This window comes from Neophocaena asiaeorientalis, unplaced genomic scaffold (assembly GCF_003031525.2).
Source record: "Neophocaena asiaeorientalis asiaeorientalis breed wild unplaced genomic scaffold, Neophocaena_asiaeorientalis_V1.1 scaffold438, whole genome shotgun sequence".
Taxonomy (NCBI): Eukaryota; Metazoa; Chordata; class Mammalia; order Artiodactyla; family Phocoenidae; genus Neophocaena; species Neophocaena asiaeorientalis.
In genome coordinates this window covers 7,254,471-7,277,324 of record NW_020173491.1, presented here as the reverse complement: position 1 = coordinate 7,277,324, position 22,854 = coordinate 7,254,471, and the positions used below count along the sequence as shown (strand labels likewise).

The following is a 22,854-nucleotide window of genomic DNA, read 5'->3' as shown; positions in this document are numbered from 1 at the left end:
CTGTGGCTTCTGGCACTGACACTCTGGGGAAGCGACTCTCTCTGGGCCTCTCAACATCCCCCCCTTCCATGGCCACTCCTTGAACTTCCCATCCCCTCACAGAGGGCAGTGTGGGGCAGTGGTTACCAGCAGGTGCTCTGGAATCATTATCTACAGCCCCAGTCCTTCATCTATCTGTCCCTGGTTGTGTGACCCAAGAACAAGACTATGAACCTCACTGTCCCCATTTGTAAAAAGGGGAAGGTTGGTAGACTCTCCCTCACGGTATTACTGGGAAAGTGAACTGAGATGATGTACGTAAAGTTCTTCGTCCCCAGCTGGTTTGATGAGTCTCCTTGTCATCACCGAGAACCCACTTCCCTTCTTGACATTCCTCCCCATGGGATTTGACACATGGTTCCTGCCTGGGCTCTCTGTGGGCTCCTCTCAGTAACATCCCTGAGCTCTCACCACAGGTTGGGCAAGGTTCTTAGCAGTTACGTTTATGGGTGAGTGGATGCATGGATGCATGGATGGGTTTGCTTTGTCCTCACAACAGCCCTAGGAGGTAAGAGCTATTATTATCTACATTCTACAGATGAGGAAACTGGGGGCCAACCATGGTGGTTAAGAAACTGGTCCATTTCAGAAAGAGAAAAACAAATACCGTATGCTAACAAATATATATATATATAGAATCTAAAAAAAAAAAAAAATCATTCTGAAGAACCTAGGGGCCGGACAGGAATAAAGACGCAGACATAGAGAATAGACTTGAGGACACGGAGGGGCAGGGAAGGGTAAGCTGGGACGAAGTGAGAGAGTGGCATGGACATATATACACTACCAAATGTAAAATAGATAGCTAGTGGGAAGCAGCCACATAGCACAGGGAGATCAGCTCGGTGCTTTGTGACCACCTAGAGGGGTGGGGTAGGGAGAGTGGGAGGAAGGTTCAAGAGGGAGAGGATATGGGGATATATGTTTATGTATAGCTGAGTCACTTTGTTATACAGCAGAAACTAACACACCATTGTAGAGCAATTATACTCCAATAAAGATGTTTAAAAAATTAATTAATTTAAAAAAAAAAAAGAAAAAGAAACTGTTCCAAGGGCACAGAGCTAGCCTGTGGCAGAAGCATGCCCGGGGCTCTGTCCTAGGGTGTGTTTTCACCTCAAGCAACCCTTTCTCCCTCCCTGATGTCTCCACTCAGGCCTTCGATCTTGGGATGGATGCTTCCTAAATCTCTGTCCCCAGCCTCTGCCAGTGACAGATCAAACACACACCCCTGGACTCCACCCCATCCTCTGGCTTCCTCTTGCCTGCATTGTCAGATGCCTTAGCTCTCTCTGCCTTGCGGTCTAGACGACTCTGTGCAGGTCTGTCACCCACACTGGACTGAGCTCCAGAGAGGAAGAAAGCTGTCCCCTCACGGTTCACTCAGCCTCAAGAACCAGAAAGGCAGAACCAAGTTCCCTTTTCACCAACTTCCCTTTTTTCTGTTCAAGCCAATATCATTCCCTACCTCCCCATCTGCCTCACTGGTCTGAAACTTTGCCCTTGACTCATTCCTCGCCTCCAGCCCCCACACTGCATCAGGCACAGACTCTGCTCAGCGATGTCGTCAGGCAACGCTAAGCTTTCTCACTTCCTCTTCATTCCCACTGGCTCCACACGAATCCTTCACACCCAGACCGTATCAACAATTTCCAATCCTATTTCCTCCTCTCTGGTCCTCTAGACGCCACCCACCTGCATGCTTATGTCTGATAGGTCTTTCTCAAGGGCTACTGCCCCCCTCAAGAACCATTGATGGCTCCCTGCTTCCTTCTGCCTCCACTAGAAACTCTTCAGGCCAGTCTTTAAGCCCTACTTTCAATCTGGTCCATCCCTCCCTACTCAGTCTCATCTCAGGGATCCCCAGGGTTCACCTTATACTCTGTGCCTGGGTTTGCATCTCCTGTCCTCTGCTTTTCTAGATTACCCACCCACTTCTCCGCAAACCAATTTCTACCCATTTCTCATATCTGGCATGCCATGACGGATTAAGCAAGGGCGTCACTGTGGAGCCGAGGGGCTGGGAACAAAGACTCACAGTCAGGTAACCCGGGTTTGAATTCAGCTCTGACATCGGCAAGTTGGGGGATTTCAAGCAAGTCATTTCCCTCTGAGCCTAGGTTCCACATCTATAAAGTGAAAATAATAATAGTAACTGCATTAGAAGGTTTGAGTTCGTGTCAACTGCCTTAGCGCCTATCTCTGGCAAATAGTACGTGTTCCTGACTTTAAATATCATCTCTATGCCAGTGACTCCCAAATTCCTCCCGCCAACTCCAGACTTGTATATCAGCTGCCTACTCAACGTGTCAAACAGATGTCGCAAACCACCAAGTCCAAAACTGAATTCCCCATTCCCGTTCACTCCCACACCTGCTCCTCCTCTGTTCTTTGCCAGCCCCTTCCGTCCGGTTACTTGGCCAGAAACCTGGCTGCCATCCTTGACGCCTCTTTCTCTCACCCCCCACTTCCCATCTGTCCGGTGATCGCCTGGCTCTGACTCCAGAATCCATCCAGAGCCTGTCATCTCTCCCCTGGATCCCTACACTGCCTCCTGCCATCTCCCCACCTCCATCCTTGCTCCCTACAACCTACTGTCAGCACAGCTGCCACAGGGAACGTGAGTGTCCTCTGATCAGAGCATCCCCATGGCTTTCCATCGCACTCAGAGGAGACACCAAGGACCCCACAGCAGCTACAAGGCCTTGCGTGCTCTGCACCGATCCCTACCCTGCTAACGTTGGCATGTTCTTTCCCTGGATACCTGCGTGCTTTGTTCCTTCACCTCCTTCAAATTTTACTTAAATGTCACTTTTCAGTGAGGTCTACCCTATTTAAAACTGCAACCCACCCCCACCTCTTCCTCTGCTCTATTTTTTCTTTTTCTTTTTGCTGTAATACTTACCACCCTCAAACATACTATACCACTGACTTACTTATTCTGCCTGCTGTTCATTGCCTGTCTCCTACCCGTATCCCCTTACCCCCATCCCCACTGGAATGTAAGTTCCACGGGACAAAGGCCTTTCAGTGAAGCATATCCCCTGGCACACAGTGGGCCATATTCTACATACTGGTAGAATTCAGTGAGTGGACCAATAATGGCTGACATTGTTCCGGGGGCAGAGTACAGAAGCACTTCTCATGGAGTCTCACTCTTACCGGTGATGGACTTGTCTCAATCTCTCTCGTGCTTTAGCACTCCATCTGGGCTCCCGCTCCAGCCCTGTAAAACAGTTCCTTTTATTCACACTAGAGTCCAACTCTCTCTTTCCGGAGAGCATGTGTCCCAGTTTCCAAGTTATTTCACAGGCAGGTCTTTGGTCTCTTGACATCACTGGGACAATTCCAGGCTGTGCCGCTGAGTGACCGGTTCAAGGCACTTAGCCCTCAGGGAGCAATGACGGATCTTTGGTTCGGATGTCAGAAGTCTGCTGCAGCCTGCTCCGAGCCGGGCAGCCTGCCTGGCGGGGTGGGGGTCCTTCTTATCTAATCTGACCCTCGTGCTCCCAAGAAAGGTTTGTTCAGCACCAGGGCCAGCGCTCAGAGCCCAGCATCCTGGAAGGAGAACACGGCACCCTTGCTAAGGAGCCTGCCTGGTGGATCTGGCCTCTTTGAAAGTCTAGGGGTTTCCCCGCATTCCTGTCCAATCTCAGCCACTGCAGACAAGCCAACAGAGACAAGAGCAGCGGCGTTGGGCCATCTGACACGTGGCAGAGTCCTACATGGATCATGGCTCCCCCAGTGAGGGCTGAGGGTGCAGAGGGGGTGTGGCCACTTCTGAGCAGGGTCCAGACCTGGGAAGTATGAGCCCGCAGAGGAGGCTAAGGCCCTGTTCCCTTCCCAGAGAGAAGCCGGCGTCTCAGCAGCCCTCCGGGCCCAGCCAGGTGGATTGTGGCTTGTCCTACCACACGTGGGGCTTTCCCCTCAACCCCACTTGCTTGAGCATCTCCCTCCTTCCTGCCTTGCCTCCGTCCCATCAACTCTCCAGACTCATGGTTTTTTTTTTTTTTTTTTTTGGATGAAACTAAAACTATCTAATCTAACTCCAAAAATAATTTGGTATTTTTATTGGGATCACACTGAATGTATAGATATCTTTAGGGAGCTGGGTATCTGTACCATCTACTCCTTGAAGTTTTTGTTAGCCTGTCCGACCTCTCCTCCCCCAGTCACCTCCTGTGGGGTACGGGCTGGGGAGCAGGGTGACAGGCTGTCTCCGATGTCTGAGGTTGGGCTCATTAAGGACGTGCTCTCAGGGGAGATGGGGAGGAGTGTGGGAATGAGGGCAGGGAAGGGTTGGAAGCCCAGAGAAGGTGTGATGTCAGGCAAGGTCCCCCAGGGAGTTTCTGCCTGGCCCCGCAGGGGCTCTAAAGTGAGAATTAGAAGTAAAAGCAGCCGAAGGGAGTGGGGCTCTGGGCGGGACACCAGCACCATTAACCATAGCCATGAATCCACCACCAGGTAAGAGTCAATATTACTGCTCACGGTGGCCCTGTGTGCCTCTCCTAATCCATCCCTCTATGCATTGGAGAAAACTGAACTGGGCATCCATTAGTCCCACACATTTCTTCATATTTTACTAATAGGTGTATGTCCCTAAACAATATATAGCACTGTTCATGCGTGTTTTTATGCTTCATAGTAACACTGTCATATTGTATCTGTACTTTCACATTTTGCAGTGTTGAACTTGAGAGTCATGTGTGTTGACAGGTATCAATGTATTTCTTCCTTTTTATATTGTACGCTGTTCCATACAACAACTATACTACAATTTACAAAAAGGAGAGTGGGGTCTCTGGAGTTGGACTGCCTGCTGGCTTGGTCAAGGTAAGTTACCTTAATCGGTCTGTGCCTCAGCACTTCCATCTAGAAAATGGGGCTCCTATTAGTAGGACATCATCTGAAACCTGAGGAAGGGATTTAAATGAGAAAATTTGGGGGCTTCCCTGGTGGCACAGTGGTTAAGAATCCGCCTGCCGGGCTTCCCTGGTGGCGCAGTGGTTGAGAGTCCGCCTGCCGATGCAGGGGACGCGGGTTCGTGCCCCGATCTGGGAAGACCCCACATGCCGCGGAGCGGCTGGGCCCGTGAGCCATGGCCGCTGAGCCTGCGCGTCCGGAGCCTGTGCTCTGCAACGGGAGAGGTCACAGCAGTGAGAGGCCCGCGTACAGCAAAAAAAAACAAACAAAAGAATCCACCTGCCAATGCAGGGGACACGGGTTTGAGCCCTGGTCTGGGAAGATCCCACATGCCACGGAGCATCTAAGCCCGTGCGCCACAACTACTGAGCCCGCGCGCCTAGAGCCTGTGCTCTGCAACGAAGAGAAGCTCCCGCTCGCCGCAACTAGAAAAAGACTGTGCGCAGCAACGAAGACCCAGTGCAGCCAAAAATAAATAAATAAAATAAATAAATGAGAAAATTCATTCGAAGGCACACAGTGGTGTGTGACAGGGACAGTGAGCCTCCCGAGGAGTAGGAGGCCAGTGTCCTAATCATCGGTGTCTCTGGCCGTAAATGAACGACTTCTCCTCCTTCCTCTGCTCCCCATCCCACCCAGGGGCCCCTCGGCTTCTGCTCCTGACACCCTGGAAAGAGGACCCGGGCCTACGTACCTGGCCTCTCAGTGTTCACGCCGACAGGACTTCAACTCCATCATGTTGATGGCAGTCATGATGATATATAAAAATGAGGAAGCAGGCTGCACAGGGACAGTGAGAACCAGGGCTGGGGAGGAGAAGGGAAGACCCAGGAAAGTGGCCAGGCCAGGCAGAGGTGCCCACGCTGAGACCCTTGAGATCCCAGGATGCTAGGTTCTCCCTCCACCTGCTCGCCCCTCTGTGCGTTTGGGTGACAGTCAGAGCCTTGACCCAGTCCAGGCTTCCCAGGGAAGGAAGAGCATGTGTCATGCTCTGAGGAGCATTTCTTGACCAGGACGAGATGGCGGAGGGTCAGAGAGTTTCCGGGGTGACTTGAACACATCTTCACAGAAGGCCACTTTCAGTCTCTGACACCCCTTTGAGGCAGTTAAATATTTTCACCAGGAAATGCCTTGAAATGCACCTCCCTGCCATGGATGGGCGGGCTTTGAATAAATCAGAAAGGGGTGTGGCACAGGCACCAGGTCAGAGAGGGCCAGTGGACACAGACAGCTGTGGGCCCTGGCCTTTCCCCTCTTTCTCTTCTTCCAGGACCTGTGGGGGTCACTGAGGCACAAAGGGAACACGACACACACGTGCCTGCTCTCACGGGTCTTACGGAAGCACCATGAAACAAGCTGGGTCACATGAGGGATACAATGGGCACAAGTGAGGTGAGTACCCGTGGCAGGGAGCCTTCGTTAAGCTAAGTCAGGGAAGGCCTCCTGGAGGAAGTGACATCTAAGCTGAGACCAAAGGGTGAGTAGGAGTTGGCAAGGGCAACAGTGAAGGGGGAAGTTATTCCAGGAAGAGAGAACAGCCAGTGCAATGGCTCAGAGGTATGAGAGAGAAGATTGACTTGAGGATGTAAAAAAAAACAAAACAAAATGTGTGCCAAAGGTGATGTGGGGGAGTAGAGTGAGAACGGGGGAACCGGCATCAGGGGAAATGAGCCTGGAGCCAGCGGGCCAGTTGAAATCCTCTAGGAAAACAAAGACACGGAACATGCACTTGTCAGTCCCTAGAACTATGCTCGATTTCTGTGCCAACAGGCCTAGGTTACACTGGTTGGGCTTCTGGGCTTAGGAGGTATGTGAAAGACTGATTAATGTCGATCGTCTGGCAAACAGCCAGTGCTCAATCATTTTAATATTCTTCTCTCTGTTTACTTCCTTGTCTGCTGCGGTGATCTCCAGCGTATCTGAGTCATTAGAACTCCCGAGTATCGGTGTATCTCAAAGCAACTACAAAACCCTTCTCCTTTCCAGCTCCACTCAGTGAGAATCCCAGATAAATCCATTAACAGCTGGTGGGCTAAGGAGGAACTTCATCCCGTCTGCCAAGAGAGCAAGTGAAGACAGGTGAGCTCGGTAACAGAAAGCTTGTTTACCCCAGCATCGTGCACATTACTGACAAGTCATTCCTACTTAGACCAAGTAATATATTTCTTCTTCCCGACTGCTGCGTCAATCAGGATAGGCTAGGTTATGTTGCAATGACAAATAGCCTCAAACTCTCAGTGGTTTAAAACCACAAAGCTTTGTTTCTTCCACATAGATCTGCTGGGGCTCTTTCTCTGGCTGGAGGTTCTAAGTCATCCTCACTCTGGGACCCAGGGTAACGCACCTGTCATCTTCTGGAATATTGCCAAGTTCTGGACCCAAGGAACTAAAAGTTCTGAAGGCTCTCTCACTGATAATTAAATGTTTGAATCTGGTTTGACAAACCTTTCTCCCACTGCCAGTTCAGAACTGGTCACGTGGCACGTCACCAACGCCAAGGCGGCAAGAAGAGCAGCACTCTTGAATGCCTAGGGGCAGCAAGCCAGAACCACTCAGAGAGACTGATGGTGAAACGAACTTCCCATTCTGTCCAAGGCTAAGATTCAGGCATCTTGCTAGTCTGCTTCTAATTACTTGGGATTCATGAGTTTTGACCTTGCCAAGTTCAAAAGCAATTTAGAGGGAAAAAGTTACACCAATTTGAACAGCATCTATCAGCTTAGGGAAAAAATTATGCAAATTACAAATGATTTTTATCTGCTTGCTGACACTATAACATGTCTTCGTCTTTACCGAAAACCAGGAAGACTGCTTTTCTTTTTTTTTTTTTTTTTTTTGACTGCTTTTCTTTATACACATCCTATAATGCTATAGTCTTGTGTGGGTAACCAATAGCAAAAGTGAATAGAAATAAGATGTTTCGAACCCTTTGGAAACATCTATCGCCTGATCATAGATCCTAATTTACCAAGAGTTCACTACGGGCACGTCATTTTTCTAAGTGTTCAGCAAGGATTATCTTATGACATCTTCCCCTACAAGGGGAGTTGTTATTATTCCTATTCTACAGAGAAGAAAATCAAAGCCCGGAAAGGTTAAGCAACTTGCCTAAAGTCATACAGCCAAAGATCACCATGTTACATTACACTCCTGTATGGATAAAAGACAAGAGGCTCATTATAAATAATTCTGTTCTGTCGTCTGGGGGCAACAGATCCCTTGAAGGTAAGAGGGGGCATCTCTTCCAAAACATTCCCTGCTTTGGAATTCTCCTAGGTTCAGAGGCATCACCATCACCAGCTGATTTGGTGAGATTAATGAGATCCTGCATGGGTCTGGCCACTGAAGTTTGCAGTCATCTGGGGAAAGCCAGCCTAGCCCTAGATCTCTACTTTAATCCCAGCAGCTGAAACATTATTCATCCAGGAAAGCACATGACTGAGAAGAAGTAAATGGGGCACGGGGTGGTCTCCTGAGCTATTAGTCGCACAGGGGCACACACAAACACACACACACACACACACACACTCAGATGCCTATTATTCAGCCTCGTGCTGGAAATTCCCAGCCATTTGTGTCTGTGTTTTTCTGTCTGGCCTCACCCCTTTGGGGAATGTACAGAGAACAAAGGAGAGCGAAAGGGGAATAACAACAAAGGGCAGAGGGTGAGAAGAATGCAGGTAGCTACCACCCAAAGGACTCTGCAAACCTGGGAGGGGTGGGGGTGGGCTGGCCTGGTGCAGAGGGCTCTAAAACTTTGGCTAGGAGCCAAATCCCCTAATTTGGAAGGCAGGGCAGTGGGGAAGGGGGAGAGGAGGGGAGGAGGGGGTAAGGGGCAACTGCTTGAAGGTACAGATTCCCAGCTCTCCCACCACTGCAGTCTGAATTCAGCAGGGCTGAAGTGGGGCTCGGGAGTCTGTACTTTTGACAATCTGTGGCTCACGCTTTCAGAAATAGTGATTAAGATTGAAGTCCTGGAGAAAGACTTCAGGTCATATTCCAGCTTTGCTGCTTACAAGCTGTGTGACCTTGGGCAAGTCACGTATGCTTTGAAAGCCCTTGTACGTAAAGAACCTAGTATATTGCCTGGCACATGGTAAACATTAAATAAACAATGGCTATTTAAATAATATTTTTATTATTATATCTCAGAGCCCTGATTGCTCTATCCAAGATTTCAGAGGCCTCCAAGTCTCTATGAAACTGTGCACTAATTGTGAGGAATCGCTTCAGCTAAAGTTTAGCTCTGTAACTGAAAGAGAAAATAAAACACAAACACCCCAGCATCCCTAGGGAGGTGCTCTGGACTGAGGGAGAATAAAATTTCCCCACTCTCCAACCTCTTCTGGCACATGAAGAGTTCCTTATCTGAGAATGTGATGAAAAGACAGGGACAAGCATTTTCATTTCAAAGCCTCCGTTGGTGTCTCATGTTGCTGAAAGGGTGGTATTCGGGGAGAGGCTGTGGGGCTGTGACTTTGCCTCCAAGCTCCTTCCTGGGGGTGAGAATGGGCAGAAGCAGGAGGGACTGGACTTGGGGTGGAACAGGAGAGCTACTGCACACTGCTAAGGGCAGTACTAGAATTTGCAGGGTCTTCCCTGGCGGTCCAGTGGTTAAGACTCCGCTTCCATTGCAGGGGGCGTGGATTTGATCTCTGCCTGGGGAATCCTGCATGCCGCGCAGGCTGCAGCCAAAAAAAAAAAAAAGAATGTGCACCTGGCGCAGAGGGAGCAATCTCAGATTCTTGCAGGAACCTCAAACGCAAACGTCTATGGGGCTTGGCAGGTAGGAAAATGAGGAAAGCAATGTGTAAGAAAAATTATGTGCCCATCATATTCTGTCTTTCCTTGCCCTACTTTTGATGAAGACTTGGGCTCAGAGAAAAATATCCTTAGTATAAGAAAAACAAGAGAACGGTGATGATAAGTGACAACTGACATGGCCACAGGATCCAGACCACCAAGAGGTGGAAAGGATGGCAGAGAACTGGGGGTTCTCAGCCTGGCCTGCCCCCTCTCAAGGGGCAGCCACTGCTCAGGCCCTGCCCACTGTCATCCTGGGGGTTAAACCACCCAGTGGGACCAGACCTTCTGAATCACCTGAGAGAACATAGAAAAGTCGGCTGGTGTGTGTAATTTCCTGATTTTTATTTATTTATTTATTTATTTTGCGGTACGCGGGCCTCTCACTGTCGTGGCCTCTCCCGTTGTGGAGCACAGACTCCGGACGCGCAGGCTCAGTGGCCACGGCTCATGGGCCCAGCCGCTCCGCGGCATGTGGGATCCTCCCGGACCGGGGCACGAACCCGTGTCCCCTGCATCGGCAGGCGGACTCTCAACCACTGCGCCACCAGGGAAACCCAATTTCCTGATTTTTAAATGTTGCCTCTAATTTTTAAAAATACCATTTAGACATCGAATCTAAGATGCCTTTGATTGCAAAACATTCTGATATTTAATAAACTACTAATAAAGAACAAAAGACCTGTCAATTAAACTGTGACAAGTCATTGATTGTAGGACAAATCCCAATTCCAAAGATGTCACAATGTGAAAAAAAAATGTGCCTCTAAGAATCCATGAAATACTGTATAATAATAAGCTGGGCTTGGCCTTTGGCACCTTGTACAGTTTCCAACCTACACAACTGTACAGAGCAGCTCTTATGATGCCACCTCGGGCACTGGAGGTTTATACTTGGGTCATATCAATGAACACCCGAGTCCCTTGAGGAGTAATCCCTCTTTGATCTTTATCTGGACCAGCAATGAGTCAAGGCAGTAAAGAGGAAAATGTGGCCCAGTTCGTTCCTGTGGGTCACTAGATCACTAATGGTGATACCAAGGCCCCCAAGATGGTGGTTTAGTAGGCATGGGCCAGGGGTGGGGTGGTGGTTCATAAGGGATTCTGATTACTGCCAGGGATGGGAGCCACTAGAAGTCTCACACCTGATTTTATACGTGGCCCAATGTCACATACCTGGGCAGAGCAGAGCCAGGCCAGAGACTCAACCCTCCCCAGCCCCGTTCCCAGTGCCCCCTTCTCCTGCTGACTGTAAAGATCCTGCCCCTCTGCCCCAGGGGTCTCCAGTACTTCTCCAGAGAGCCTTTTGTTTGTTTGTTTCTTTGTTTTGACCACACAGCTTGGCATGCAGGAACTCAGCTCCTGGCCCAGGGATTGACCCATGCCCCTTGCAGTGGAAGCGTGGAGTCTTAACCACTGGACCACCAGGGAAGTCCCGCTTTCCTGGAGAGTCTTGGCCTCTCCTTTGTTCCATCCTCCGGAGGCTCTGGTGCTGCGCCTGCCCTAGGAAAAGCAGCTTTATTTGATTCACAAGACTTTTCAATTTTATTAGTAAAATACAAAATGGCACAGACATTGGTGATAGTGTTGGAAAAGCAAAAGGATCAATCAACTCCTTCTGAAGTCCTCCCCAAATTGTCTTTGTACCTGTCCTGCTTGGCGGAGCTCACAAAATCCGTGGAAAGGGGGACACGCTGTCCCCAGCTGCTTTCTCACAGAGGGGAGCCCCTTCACGGGTGCCTGTCCCTTGAAGGCTCCCAGGCCAGAGGAGCCCCACAAAGTGCATTCAGATCCGCTTTCTTCCTCTCTGAGCTGTCAGAGTGCCGCCAACCGGAGCCAGGCCGGCAGGGAAACACGGCTTCCCTCTCTGTGGACCGGAGCCCTGGGTGCTTCCTCTCAGCATCTGTCTACAAAGGAGCATGTCACCTGTATCTGGGGGAAGCCTAGCCCATGGGACACCCCTCTGATGGAGGGCAAAGAACACCATCAGAGACAATCGGAGGGAGGTGGGAAGCTGCCGCCAGGGACCTGAGAGGTGAGACCTGCAGGTCCGGCTCTGACTGCGGGGTGCTGGCCGGCCCGGTGAGCCCTCGGCGCCATTCAGGCCTGCCCCGAGTCTTCAGTGCCAAAAAAGAGAACCTCTGACTTCATGCCCACAGCTTCCCTCCCCTGCCGGTCCCTCCCCACAAGACAGAGTCCCTTTCAGAAGTAAACACGGAACCTCAGCTTTCCCTGGTGGATTTTGATCTCATGGAAATTCCTGGCCCTGCCTGCGGGGCGGATGAAGGTGAGGGGAGAAGAAATCAGAGTGCAGAGGACAGTGTTTTCAGGGCGCGAGAGGTGGAAGAGGACCCAGGCCGCAGGAAAGAAAGAGAAAATGCCTGACTTGGGTCCCTAACGAAGAAGCGAAGGAGCTGCAGCCGTTCCCTGGCTCCTTTCTCGGAGCCTGCAGGCCTCCCCTCCTCCTTCAGCCTGTCACTCGTCTCAAAGCCAGTGGGGGCGGAGGGGGGGCCTTCAAAGTTGGTCTCTGAGCCTCAAGTACCCCAGCCTAGCCCCCCCCCAGGGGGCCCACACTGCTGACAACGGGGCAGGACCTCCAGGTCACAGCGTCCGTGGAAGTGCCGATCTCATCGATTGGCAGAGACCATTTCTTCTGATGAAGGTTGAGAGGCTGCACCCAGGGTCTGCAGAAAGGGGTCTCTGGATCAACTAGTGATGCCTGCCAGGGGTACAGGCTATTGCCACATATTTGCTGTCCCTCTCCCCTTTCACAGGTGGGAAACCAGAGGTATGAATGCCTTCATGGATTGCTGGTGGGCCTGGGACTAGACCCCCCCGACCTTCACGCTCGTAGTCAATGCTCCTTCACAGCACAGACGGGGCAAGGCAGCGGGTGGGAATCAAAACCACTGGATAAATTCATTTACCATTCCCATGATGCCTACCTGAGGGCAGATCCTTCGCTGGGATCAGTCCCAGGAAACACCACACTAGCCTCATGCAAGAAAAGACAGGTCCCCGGCTGGGGCATGGGGTCTATACAGGGGGCAGGGGAGCTAGCACCGCAGGTGGCCCGGGTGACTGGCAACCACAGCGGGACCGAGAGACATGATGAGGTCTGAGGGAGTCGGGAGAAGAGGCCTGGCCTGAGGCTCGTTTGTAAGAAGGGATGACTGTGGTACCCGCAGGGGTATGGGTCAGAGGGGCCGGGCGTTCAATAAATAATTGTTCACTGGGGCTGGCACGGTATCTAAGGGACCCTCTAACCAGCCAACAGCAGAGGGGAGTTTTCTGACTTGGGACATTGGAGTGAGTTGTGGAGGCCACCCCCTTGGTCCGCAGTAGGTCAAGGATGGTCAAGGGTGGCCTCCAGGAGCTGGGGGCAGTTCCACCCAGAGGATCCCACCTCCTCGCTCCAGTCATTCCAGCTTGGGCCAGACTCTTGGGTGAGGGTGAGTGTGAGGATGGGGGACCCCAGGCAGCTGAGTTGAACAGCTGGATGTAGGCAGGTGGGCAGCTCATACTGGCACCAGGACGTACGAGTTACTGCCACAGCTCCGGGGGACGTAGCGAAGCCCCTCCACCATGTCTCCTGCCATCTTGCGGGGGCAGCCCTGAAGGCTCTGGTAGGCAAACATGGCCACCCCCAGGCAGAAGAGGAGACCGAGGAAGGCCAACAGCCCCACTGCCTGCCTTCGGGTGGCTGCCTGGGAGTCGGGGATGGGAGTGATGAGGACACCCAGCCTCTGGGGGTCCACGGTGGCGTGAATGGACTCCTTGACCTTGGGGGTCCAGCTGCCAGAGGCCAATGGATCCGTGCTGGGGACCCCTTCAGATGATACAGGGACCACGAAGACATCGGACACACTGCCGGGCCCCATGAAAGCATCCGTGTGAGCTGAAGTGGGACCCAATTCTTTGGACCCTAGAGAGTTCTCTGGCGTGGGGTCCTGTCCCTTGATCCACCCAGGTTGGCCTTCGGACCCAGTGTTGTCCTCTGGGACTGTGTGTGAAATAGGGGGCCTCAGAGGCTTTCCCATCAGCCTCGAGGTCTGCCCCAGGTTGGTAGGCGGTAGAACTCTGCCAAGACGTGGTGGTGGTGACGGCAGGCTTGTTGAAAAGCTCAGTTGTCTCGGGCCCTCCATCCGGAGTCTTTGAAGTGGAGGGGGACCTGGTCCCCCTGGAATCAGCCACTACTGGTGGCAGCTCTGGGGAAGTCCCGAAGGCCCTCTGTGCCTCCTGGCTACTGCTTTCGCTTGTGAATTTGGTCTCTGAGGCCTCAGACCAGTCCATCCCCCTGGTGGCTGGGCTGGTCCTGGGCTCACCCACGCCGATTTGCTTCTCGAATGTGCCACCATTTGGAGCCCGAGCAGCAGCCTTGCGGTCTAGATGCTCCATGGCTTTCTGGACCCATTTCTCCTGTGGGTCAGCACAGAATAACTTTTCCTTCATGGTCTTCAGGCTGCAAGGAAGGAAGACAAGGGACCCAGTGATGCCCAGATGCCACGCGGAGTAGGGGTATCAGGCACATGCACTGCAGGTGAGCAGACCCGGCTAGAAATCCTGCCCCCACCACTTACTAGCTGTGAGCTATGAGTTCTTAGCTGGGGCAGCTCAGCTTATGGAACTTCCGTGTTCTCACCTGAGAACCGGAAAGAGAGTCCTACCTTCCGCGGGGTGACCAAGCATCCCAGAAAAACTGGGACTGAGGGCGTTCTCAAGATGTGGGTCTTTTTGTGAAAATTCCAGCAAACTGGGACAAGTGGGTCACCCTACTTCTGTGTTATTGTAGAAGATGAAAATGATGTAAAGCCCATGGTTCAGAGTAGGAGATCAGCAAAATAATAACAATGTTAATAATAATGTCATTAACATGAAGGTGGGGGCTGTGGGCTGCAAGTTTTCTGATTGGGAGAAGATGTCACCGGTGTTCTCTGGCAAGCTTGGTGATAGGGCCTCCTCACTCTGGAAAGGACTCGATGTCATAACGTCCTCTTCCTCCTCTCCCTCGGTTGCAGGCTGCCCTCTGGACCTCTACCCTCCTCTCCTAGTGTGTATCCTCGGACTGAAAGGGCCCCTAGGGAGCTCCAACCCTATATATGGTGGCCCTGCTGGGACCCTGAGTGCCATCCAAATCTTGAACTTCCTTTGAAGCTGTGTGTGGCTGGTTTACTATCGAGACCACAGCTCAGAGCTGGCGGGGACCCTTGCTCCACGCCATGACCTGTGCTAGGCATTTTGCCTGGTTAAACTTCACACCCATCCTGTAAGATGCACCCTCATTTTACAGATGAGAAAACCAAGGCTCAGAAAGGTAATGTAAATGTGCCTGGCTCCAGTATGCTAGGAAGCCAGAGAGGTCCAGAAAGCAAGCGTGACCCTGTAGGCCCCACAGGTGCAGTGCTGCCCTAGTGCCATCATCCCCTCTCTGGAGCGTCCCACTTCCCCTTCGCCTACAAAATAGAAGCATATACGTGGGGGCGTCTGGGGGAAGCGAGTCTTGACAGGTGAGCAGAGAGGTCAGGCAGTAGCACACGTGCTCCTCTTAGTAACAATCAGTGGGAGGAAGTACAACTTCCTTTAGCTGAGACCCTACTTCGAAGGCCCACTGACCATTTCCTGTTGCCAGGACTCAGGGTCTGGTTGAGTCTGGCTGAGGCCGCTTTAAGACCCAAAGGTCAGTCCTGGGGAAAGGCCTCAGGGCTGGGCGATTGGCAGTACCCAAGAAGGACCCCAGAGGAGCAAGCAGCCACGATGGGCAGGGATCCCAACAGCCAGAGGGGAAGCTGGCTTGGCTTGACCCCTCCCCAAAGTCTCAGAGGGATTCTATTTCCCCATCTGTCCAGTGGTGATAATAACCTTGGCCTCTCCTATTGCCAGCAGCTTCTGGGCACCCTGCCAAGCACTTTAGTTTCATTATCTCTTTTCAGCTTCCCCAAACTACCCATTTTACAGATAAGGAAACTAAAGCGCAGAGGGTAGGCCACATGACCAGGGCCACCCAGTCTGTAAGTGGTGAAGCCAGGATTTGCACCAGATCTGCTGGCGTCTGGAGCCTGCACATTCAGAGCACCGTGTTTTCATCCCCCATGAAATCCAGCAGGTTCGAGGGCTGCATAAACACCCTTTGGCCCAGAAGGAATCGTCACCCTGGGTGGCACCTCCAGGCCACGGCCGTTCAGGAAGCCACAGCTCAGCTTTGCCCTGTGGCACGGATATTAAGATTGGCGAGGAGGCTAGCAGGTCAGGAGCAAGAGAAGCGTTTGCAGAGGCCCTGGGCCAGGAGCCCAGCTTTGGGTGACGGGATGTGGACACGGACTGGCGGAGGCCAGGGAGCCACCCCCGGGGCCTGAAAGGAGCTCAGAGGCCAAGAGGGCAGTACGTACATGATGGCGCGTCTGCCGCACGATTCTTGATTGCGCTGGTAGTGAACTAGACGAGCCACGGGGATCTCCGAGGTCATCTTGCCGCACGTGATGTTACACTTCTTCACACCGTGGTGCTGTCCTGAGCCCACAGAGGCCCCCGGTCAGCAGGACTGTCCACGGGCATCTGGCTTCCCAGCCCCACGCCAGCTTGTCCCCGCCGCGCACCCCCCCAAACCAGAACCGATGCCCCACACCCTTGGCCTCAGCCCCCTGTCCCGGGCCAAACCTCTCTATGCCTCAGTTTCCCCACCTGTAAAATAGAGACAGGAATAGAACCTACCTCAGAGGCTTGCTGTAAGGTGATGAAAGTGAATCCTTACCCATAACGCTCTCATTGCTTGGCGCGTTGTGTTTAATTTTAAACATTAAATCGCTATAGTTGGTTCACCCAGGGGAGAGGAGTGTGAGACTGACAAGGAGCTGCCTGAGGTCACACAGCCAGCAAGTGATGGAACAGGCTCTCCTGCCGGGCCTGGCTCCCGGTCCTTCTGGGCCCAGGGCGCTGCCCTTCCCCCCACCATGGTTTCACTCCAGTAAAGTCACCTGCTCAGCTATCGCCCCCTCCCAACCATATCCCATCCATCCCTCTCAGCCTGATCCATATTCATGGATTTCCGCAACCTCTGGGACACACCCAGACCTCGGTCCATCCACAGCCCACGTGTATACCCTATGACACACACGTACATTCATAGCAACAAACACAATGACACATATATATATGCCCCCCACCCCCCCCAAAAAACACATAAAGGCATACATGCAACCAGGCACACATAGCGGATAATAAAAATTTTTAAATATATAAGTACAACCACCTTCTAAGGAGTGTGCTGAGTAGGTGATCTTTTGTTCTGCCATTAAGAGCCAGGATGATTTTGGAAGCAGTTTCTTGGGAGGAACGCAATGGGCCATTTGGATTCCCAGGGCAAGCTGGGAGCAGGCGTAAGGAGGAGGAATGGAGATGCGTTGTACATGGAGTGGGGACAGAGTGAGATGGGCGGGGGCCTGCAGATGGCTGCGTCCCACGTGGAGCCAGACAGAAACCCCAGGACAGAATGACGGTGACCCAACAGATAGCTGAGAACCCAGACATTTTATATAAACACTTGAAGTGGTTTGCATTGCATTTCCACCTTCCCCTAAAATCTCCAGCAAAATTTACTCTGTTTGCCGTAAGCTCTAGAGGGTATGCAAAAAATGAGGAAGAACCTGAGTGTCAGATCTGGGTCAAGGTCATATGCAGCCGAAGCATGACCTTAGAGGGTTTTGCAAAAATCTAGAGGCCAGGACTTCCAGGGCAGTGGAGCTGAGGGAACAAACTAATTTAGCTCTGCAGAGCTAGGGAGGCCCCAGGTGACCCCCCCGGGGTTCCACCAAAACACACACAGCTCACACACAAATACTTATGTGTGTGGACACGCAAACCAAACACGCTCCGCCTTCCCAAATACAGGCGTGCACACACACCTTCTAGAATCTGCCACCCCTTCTCTCATCATTTCCCCTGCCTCGGCCCACCCTGCTTTGTGGGAAAGAGGGTGCAAGGCTTGCAGGGTGAGGCTGGGCCATCAGGGGGCAGCAGTAGTAGCCCCGAGGTGGTCGGCAGGCTCCCTGCCACTGGTCCCTGAGTCACCGGTAGCCCTTTCTGAGGAAACAGGATGTGAAAGGCGCTTTATTACCCTCCTTCTCCCACAGTGGGACCTCAGAATGACTCAGCTGCAGCCTCTCCAGGTCCTGTTGAGTAGAGCCAGGAGCCGGCCCCTGGACTGGTGTGGCAGGTGACTTCCAGAGGAATCCCCAGAAAAATGGTGCCCCCGGTTGGCCTGGACCCGGGACACGCTGTCCAGCGGGCAGGAGGGATAAGCTCGGGCAGGTCAATTTGCTCTTCTGACTTGCTTCCACTGCCCACCTCCAGGGCTTAAAGAGCCACAGAGGCGGCCTGTCCTAAAGTCTCCGCCCTCTGCCGTGGTGCCCGAATGGCCCTGGTCAGGCTCTGTTCTTGGTTCTGCTTGAGAAGGTTGTGTAACTAACTGGGGCGTCTTTTCTTCTCAGAGCTAAAATTTTCTTTTCTGTAACTGTCATATTTCTATTACCTGTCATATGAATGTCAGGAGGACAGGGACCTTGTACGTCTTGGTGTCACAGTGTTTCCCAGCATCCAGCATAAGGTAGATATAAATATTCATCGAAGGAAATAATGTCTCAATCTACTTATCCCTTCACACACCTCCTCATCCATCTATCCATCCATCCATTTATCTGCCACCCCCTTGTCAATCCCCTACCCATTCCCTGCCACCCACCTGTCTACCTCCCATCCATCTCCACTCACCCTGGTCCATCAGTCTATCCGTGCCCCACTCACCCACCTATCACCTGTCCATCCCCTATGCATCCTCCGCCCCCTTCATCTCCCCACCCCTCCATCTCTCACCAGCCCACTCACACATCTTTCATTATCCATCCATTCATCCATCCACTTCCTGATTCAGGCAACACTTGTCTGAATTACTTTTGAGTATCTGCAAAGACCCAGACCTTCTTGTCCTTAACCCTGAGCTCCTTCTCCCGAAGGTGCTGGTGCTGAGCTTGAAGAGAGCACCTAATCCCAATAAATGTTATCAGATCACCATGTTTACTCAGTCAACCAACAACTGCCGACCTGGCTCTTGCCAGGCGCTGTGAAGAGTAGAGGGATGAACGAGGCCCATCTCTGCCCTCAGAAGTCTCCCAGCCTGATGGACAGCTAAGACATAACCACAAAGTATCAGAGCTTTTCTTAGGAGAACACCTACTGTGTTTTGGACCTTATGCTCAGCACACACACATCTGCTCTCATTAATTCCTGCAAAGGGATGATTTTTATCCCCATTCTAAAGATGCAGAAGCTGAGAATCAGAGAGGTTTAATGACTTGCCCAAAGCCACACAGCTGCTTAGTGGCAGATCTGGTTTTCCTCCCAGCCCCTAGACATCCACTCTTCTAGGCTGCCTTAAACACCAGGTAAAAACACCGTGTTCCAGAACAGACCCCAAATGTGCCAGGGTTTACAGGAGGGAGAGACCACTTCCTGCCGCAAGTGATCAGGAGACGTTTCTTAGAGGAGGTGTACATTAGGCTGGACCTCAAGGACTGTTCGGAGGATTACAGGCAGGAAAAGATGGGAATGTTCTGGGTCTCTGGGTATTTGGGTGGTAGAGAAGGCTTGAGCCATTGCTCAGCTGTGTGTCCTGGACGAGTGATTGAGGTTCTCTGAGCCTCCATTCCCTTACCTGTAAAATGGACATGATAACACCTGCTTCTCAGGATGGTTATGAGAATGAAACTTTAAAAATATCTGGACCCTTAGAGCAGGGTTTTCTCAACAGCAGACACCACTGACATCTTGGACCACATAATTCTTTGTTATGGAGGCTGTTCTGTGTGGGACATTTGGCATCATCCCTGGCCTCTATGTACTAGGTGCCTGAGCACCCCCCAACCAAAATGTAACAACCAAAACTGTGTCCAGAGATTACCAAATGTCCCCTTGGAGGCCAAATCCCGCACTGAGGAGTGCTGCCCTGGAGACACCGATGCGTCCCTGCCCAGCTCCCTCAACGTCCCCTTCTTCCCTGACCCACTACTTAAAACCTCAACACCTTCCCCACCACCCCCGACTCCCTGCTTTTTAAAATCACAGTGCTTTTTTCCTTCTAACAGACCAAATCCGTTGATTTTGAGGATTGTCTGTCTTCTCCAGTTGATGCTCAGCACGCTGAGGGCTGGGATCTCTGGCAGTTGTATTCACTGATGTGGCCCCAGCACCTAGAATTGTGCCTGACACATAATAGGTGCTCAGCCAGTGAATGAATCAACAAAATGCACAAGGAAGCACTTTGTGACATATAAGATCCTAACCAATGGAGACACAGAGGAATTTTAATTTAAGTTCGCCTTGGGCCTGGACCTGACCTGGATTTATCCTCCCCTGCCTTCCCCCCACCCACACCCTAACCAGGGGGGCAGACGACAGCAGCTTAATTCAGATTTTTTTTTCTCTCTTTCTTGTTGGAGCTTGAGTGGGAGTGAATACGTCAGTGCTTGGGGAGAAAAATTCACTGCTCTGACTTCTATCTGCAGGTTTGTTATATAAAGCAGAGGAGCCTCTTGCCTGACACAGCCCTGCAAACCCACATTTGGGAGCTGACGCCGCCACCCTGCACCAGCCAGGGCAGTAGCCACGAAGTCCCCAGCCCCCTTCCGGGCCTCTCTGGCTTGTGGACCACTCCCTAGTCCTGCAGGGGTTCCCAGGGGCTCTCTCAGAGGCACAAATGTCAGCGTGGCTAAGGACTTCCAAGATGAGCCTGGCCAAATGCCCAGTCTTAAAGGAGGAGAAACTGAGGCTCAGAAAGGTTGAAATAATGTGAGTATGTCCCAGCAAAACCAGTGACCAAGATTAGGGCAGGAACTTGATGATTTTGAAGCCTCGGGCTGCTGGATAGAGCATCCAGAGTGCCCCCAGGATCCCCTCTCCATCCTAACATAGAAGACCTCCACTCCCAGCTTAGTATAAGTAATCCCTCCTCCTCCCACTTTCAAAGCGTCCTCATAGGCATTAGAGCCTCACCACATGGAGGCAATAGCTATATTTAAACGTGCAGCAGCTGGGACCAAAGAAGGTAAGACCCCACTCAGGGTCAGGGCTATGGCAAAGCAACCTCCATCGGAGTCCATGTCTTCCAGTACCCACTATCCCCAAACACCTCGGAGCTCAGTGTTCTAGCCCGGGAAGCAGGAGGGCCAGCGGCATGGGGCCCGCACACCACCCACCTGCTCTCTGCCCCACTGGTGGGTTTTCCCCAAATAGAGGGACTCGGGGGGACAGTTTGCTCCACGGAGGTGCTCTGGAAGCTGGAGACCGGTTCTCATTTTCCCAGCCTGGCTGTGTGCCCTAAGACAGCCTCCCACCCTCTCTGAGCCCCAACCTGCCGGATGGCCCGGGTATTCCCTGAGGATGGGGCTGACTCAAACGGTTCTTGAAGGCCGTGTGATGCACAGATGTGGTGAGCATGCCTCCACACTCTCTCCTGCACCCAGTCTTACCCTCTCCTGCCCTACTTGCTGGCTGTGCATCCCCAGGCCAGTTTCTAAACCTCTTTGGGCCTCCATCTTCTTCATGTTGGGTGGGATGGATACATCATGCCTTATCAGGTCCCAGGCTCCAGAAAGCAAGTGACTGGAGGTGCAAACATTTCTAAGCTATGCTGGTAGGAGAAAGGCAGTATCATGGGGGAGACACCGGCAGAGGGACTGGGGGCTACAGGCCAGAGGAACAGTGATGAGCCAAAGTCATGAGCTGCAATGACCTTGACCTCCACGGGTCCTGGGCTCCCTACTCCTGGGAAGGACTTGAAATCAGGGCAGGAGAAAGTCCCAACTGTGGCTTAGCCCGGGGCCAAGCTGAGACTCAGGAGTCAGGGCTGAGGGTTACAAATTAACCCTGTGCAGGGAGACCGGCCCACAGTCTGCCAGGGCTCCCACCCTAGCGCCCACCAAGAGCATCCTCGGGCTTCCCACAGCCCCACCTCCTGGCATCCCTCCACCTGTGCTGCTCCCACCACGGCTGCCATGCTGTCGCCCACCTTGCTCACTGGGCCAGGCAGGGACAGTCTCCGAGATGGTAAATCTTTCCAGCCGGAAGGACAGTCCTGAGTCCAGGACCGCCAGCAGGGAGATGCCCAGCCCCCTCTGGCATATCAGTCAGGAAAGGGCTGCCACGGATCTCAGCCTTACACAGGCAGGGTCCGGGGGCCCTCATGGAGGCCTGAGGGGCAGAAGTGGGGCTGGGGGCTCCCCAACCCCGCTTATGCCTGAATCCACCACACTCACCAGCCAGCAGCACGATCAGATGGCCGAGGGCAGTCAAACGGAGCAGCCACGAGAGAGGTAGAAGAGCCATGGTCGAGGGGGTCCGGGGGTGCCGGGACAGGCGGTGGGGGCCCTCGTCGGGGCTCGGTGCTGTCCCCTCGCTGCCTGAGCTCTGCCGCGGTTTATATGCGGGCTCCACTGCCTCTGCCTCGCTCGCCCCCGCAGGCAGCAGGCAGGCGGTGGGAGGGGAGAGGAAGGGAGCGTGTACAGCGACTGAATTCCTTAGCCTGTTGCCAAGGAGCTGAGTCGGCTCCCAGGCTCTGGGTGAGGGCTCCTGGTGGGGGTAACGGGCTGGCTTCTCATACGGGGACCCGTCCGCGAGGCTGGACGAAGCCTGCTAGGGTTCAAAGGGCCTCCCCTCCTCCCATCTGCTAGGGCCACCTTCCTACTGGGAGCTGACACACGTCCTAGGGTCTGACCTGGGGCCCTAGCTCCTAAGTGGGCAGTAAACCAAAGGACAGAAGACTAGAGAATGCTGGCTGCGGGCAAGCCAGGAGGACACAGGGCCCGTCAGTCTGGGTCTGACGAAGTCTCCTTTGTTCTGGGAGGTAGCTCTCCCACGCCAGGAAGGACCTCCAGCCCTTACCTCTTAAAGCCCCAACGCCTGGGGGACCTTGTTCATCGAAGTATCCTCCGAGCCCAGCATGCAGCCTGGCACACAGTAGGGGCTCCGTACCGCAAATGCCTGCCGAAAGAATGATCCAGCCCAACTTCATAGGGACAAATGGGCAAACTGAAGCCCAGAGAG

General features: G+C 52.7%; 1 protein-coding gene across 1 annotated transcript; it reads right to left on the bottom strand.

Moving 5' to 3' along the window:
* Positions 1 to 11,288: 11,288 nt before the first annotated feature.
* CX3CL1 (C-X3-C motif chemokine ligand 1) lies at positions 11,289 to 22,286 on the bottom strand. The gene is given in 4 exon segments (XM_024747337.1): positions 11,289 to 13,782; positions 13,784 to 14,227; positions 16,152 to 16,272; positions 22,068 to 22,286. Coding segments are annotated over 4 exon segments (1,134 nt in total). The 5' UTR covers positions 22,138 to 22,286; the 3' UTR covers positions 11,289 to 13,283.
* Between the last annotated feature and the right edge of the window lie 568 nt (positions 22,287 to 22,854).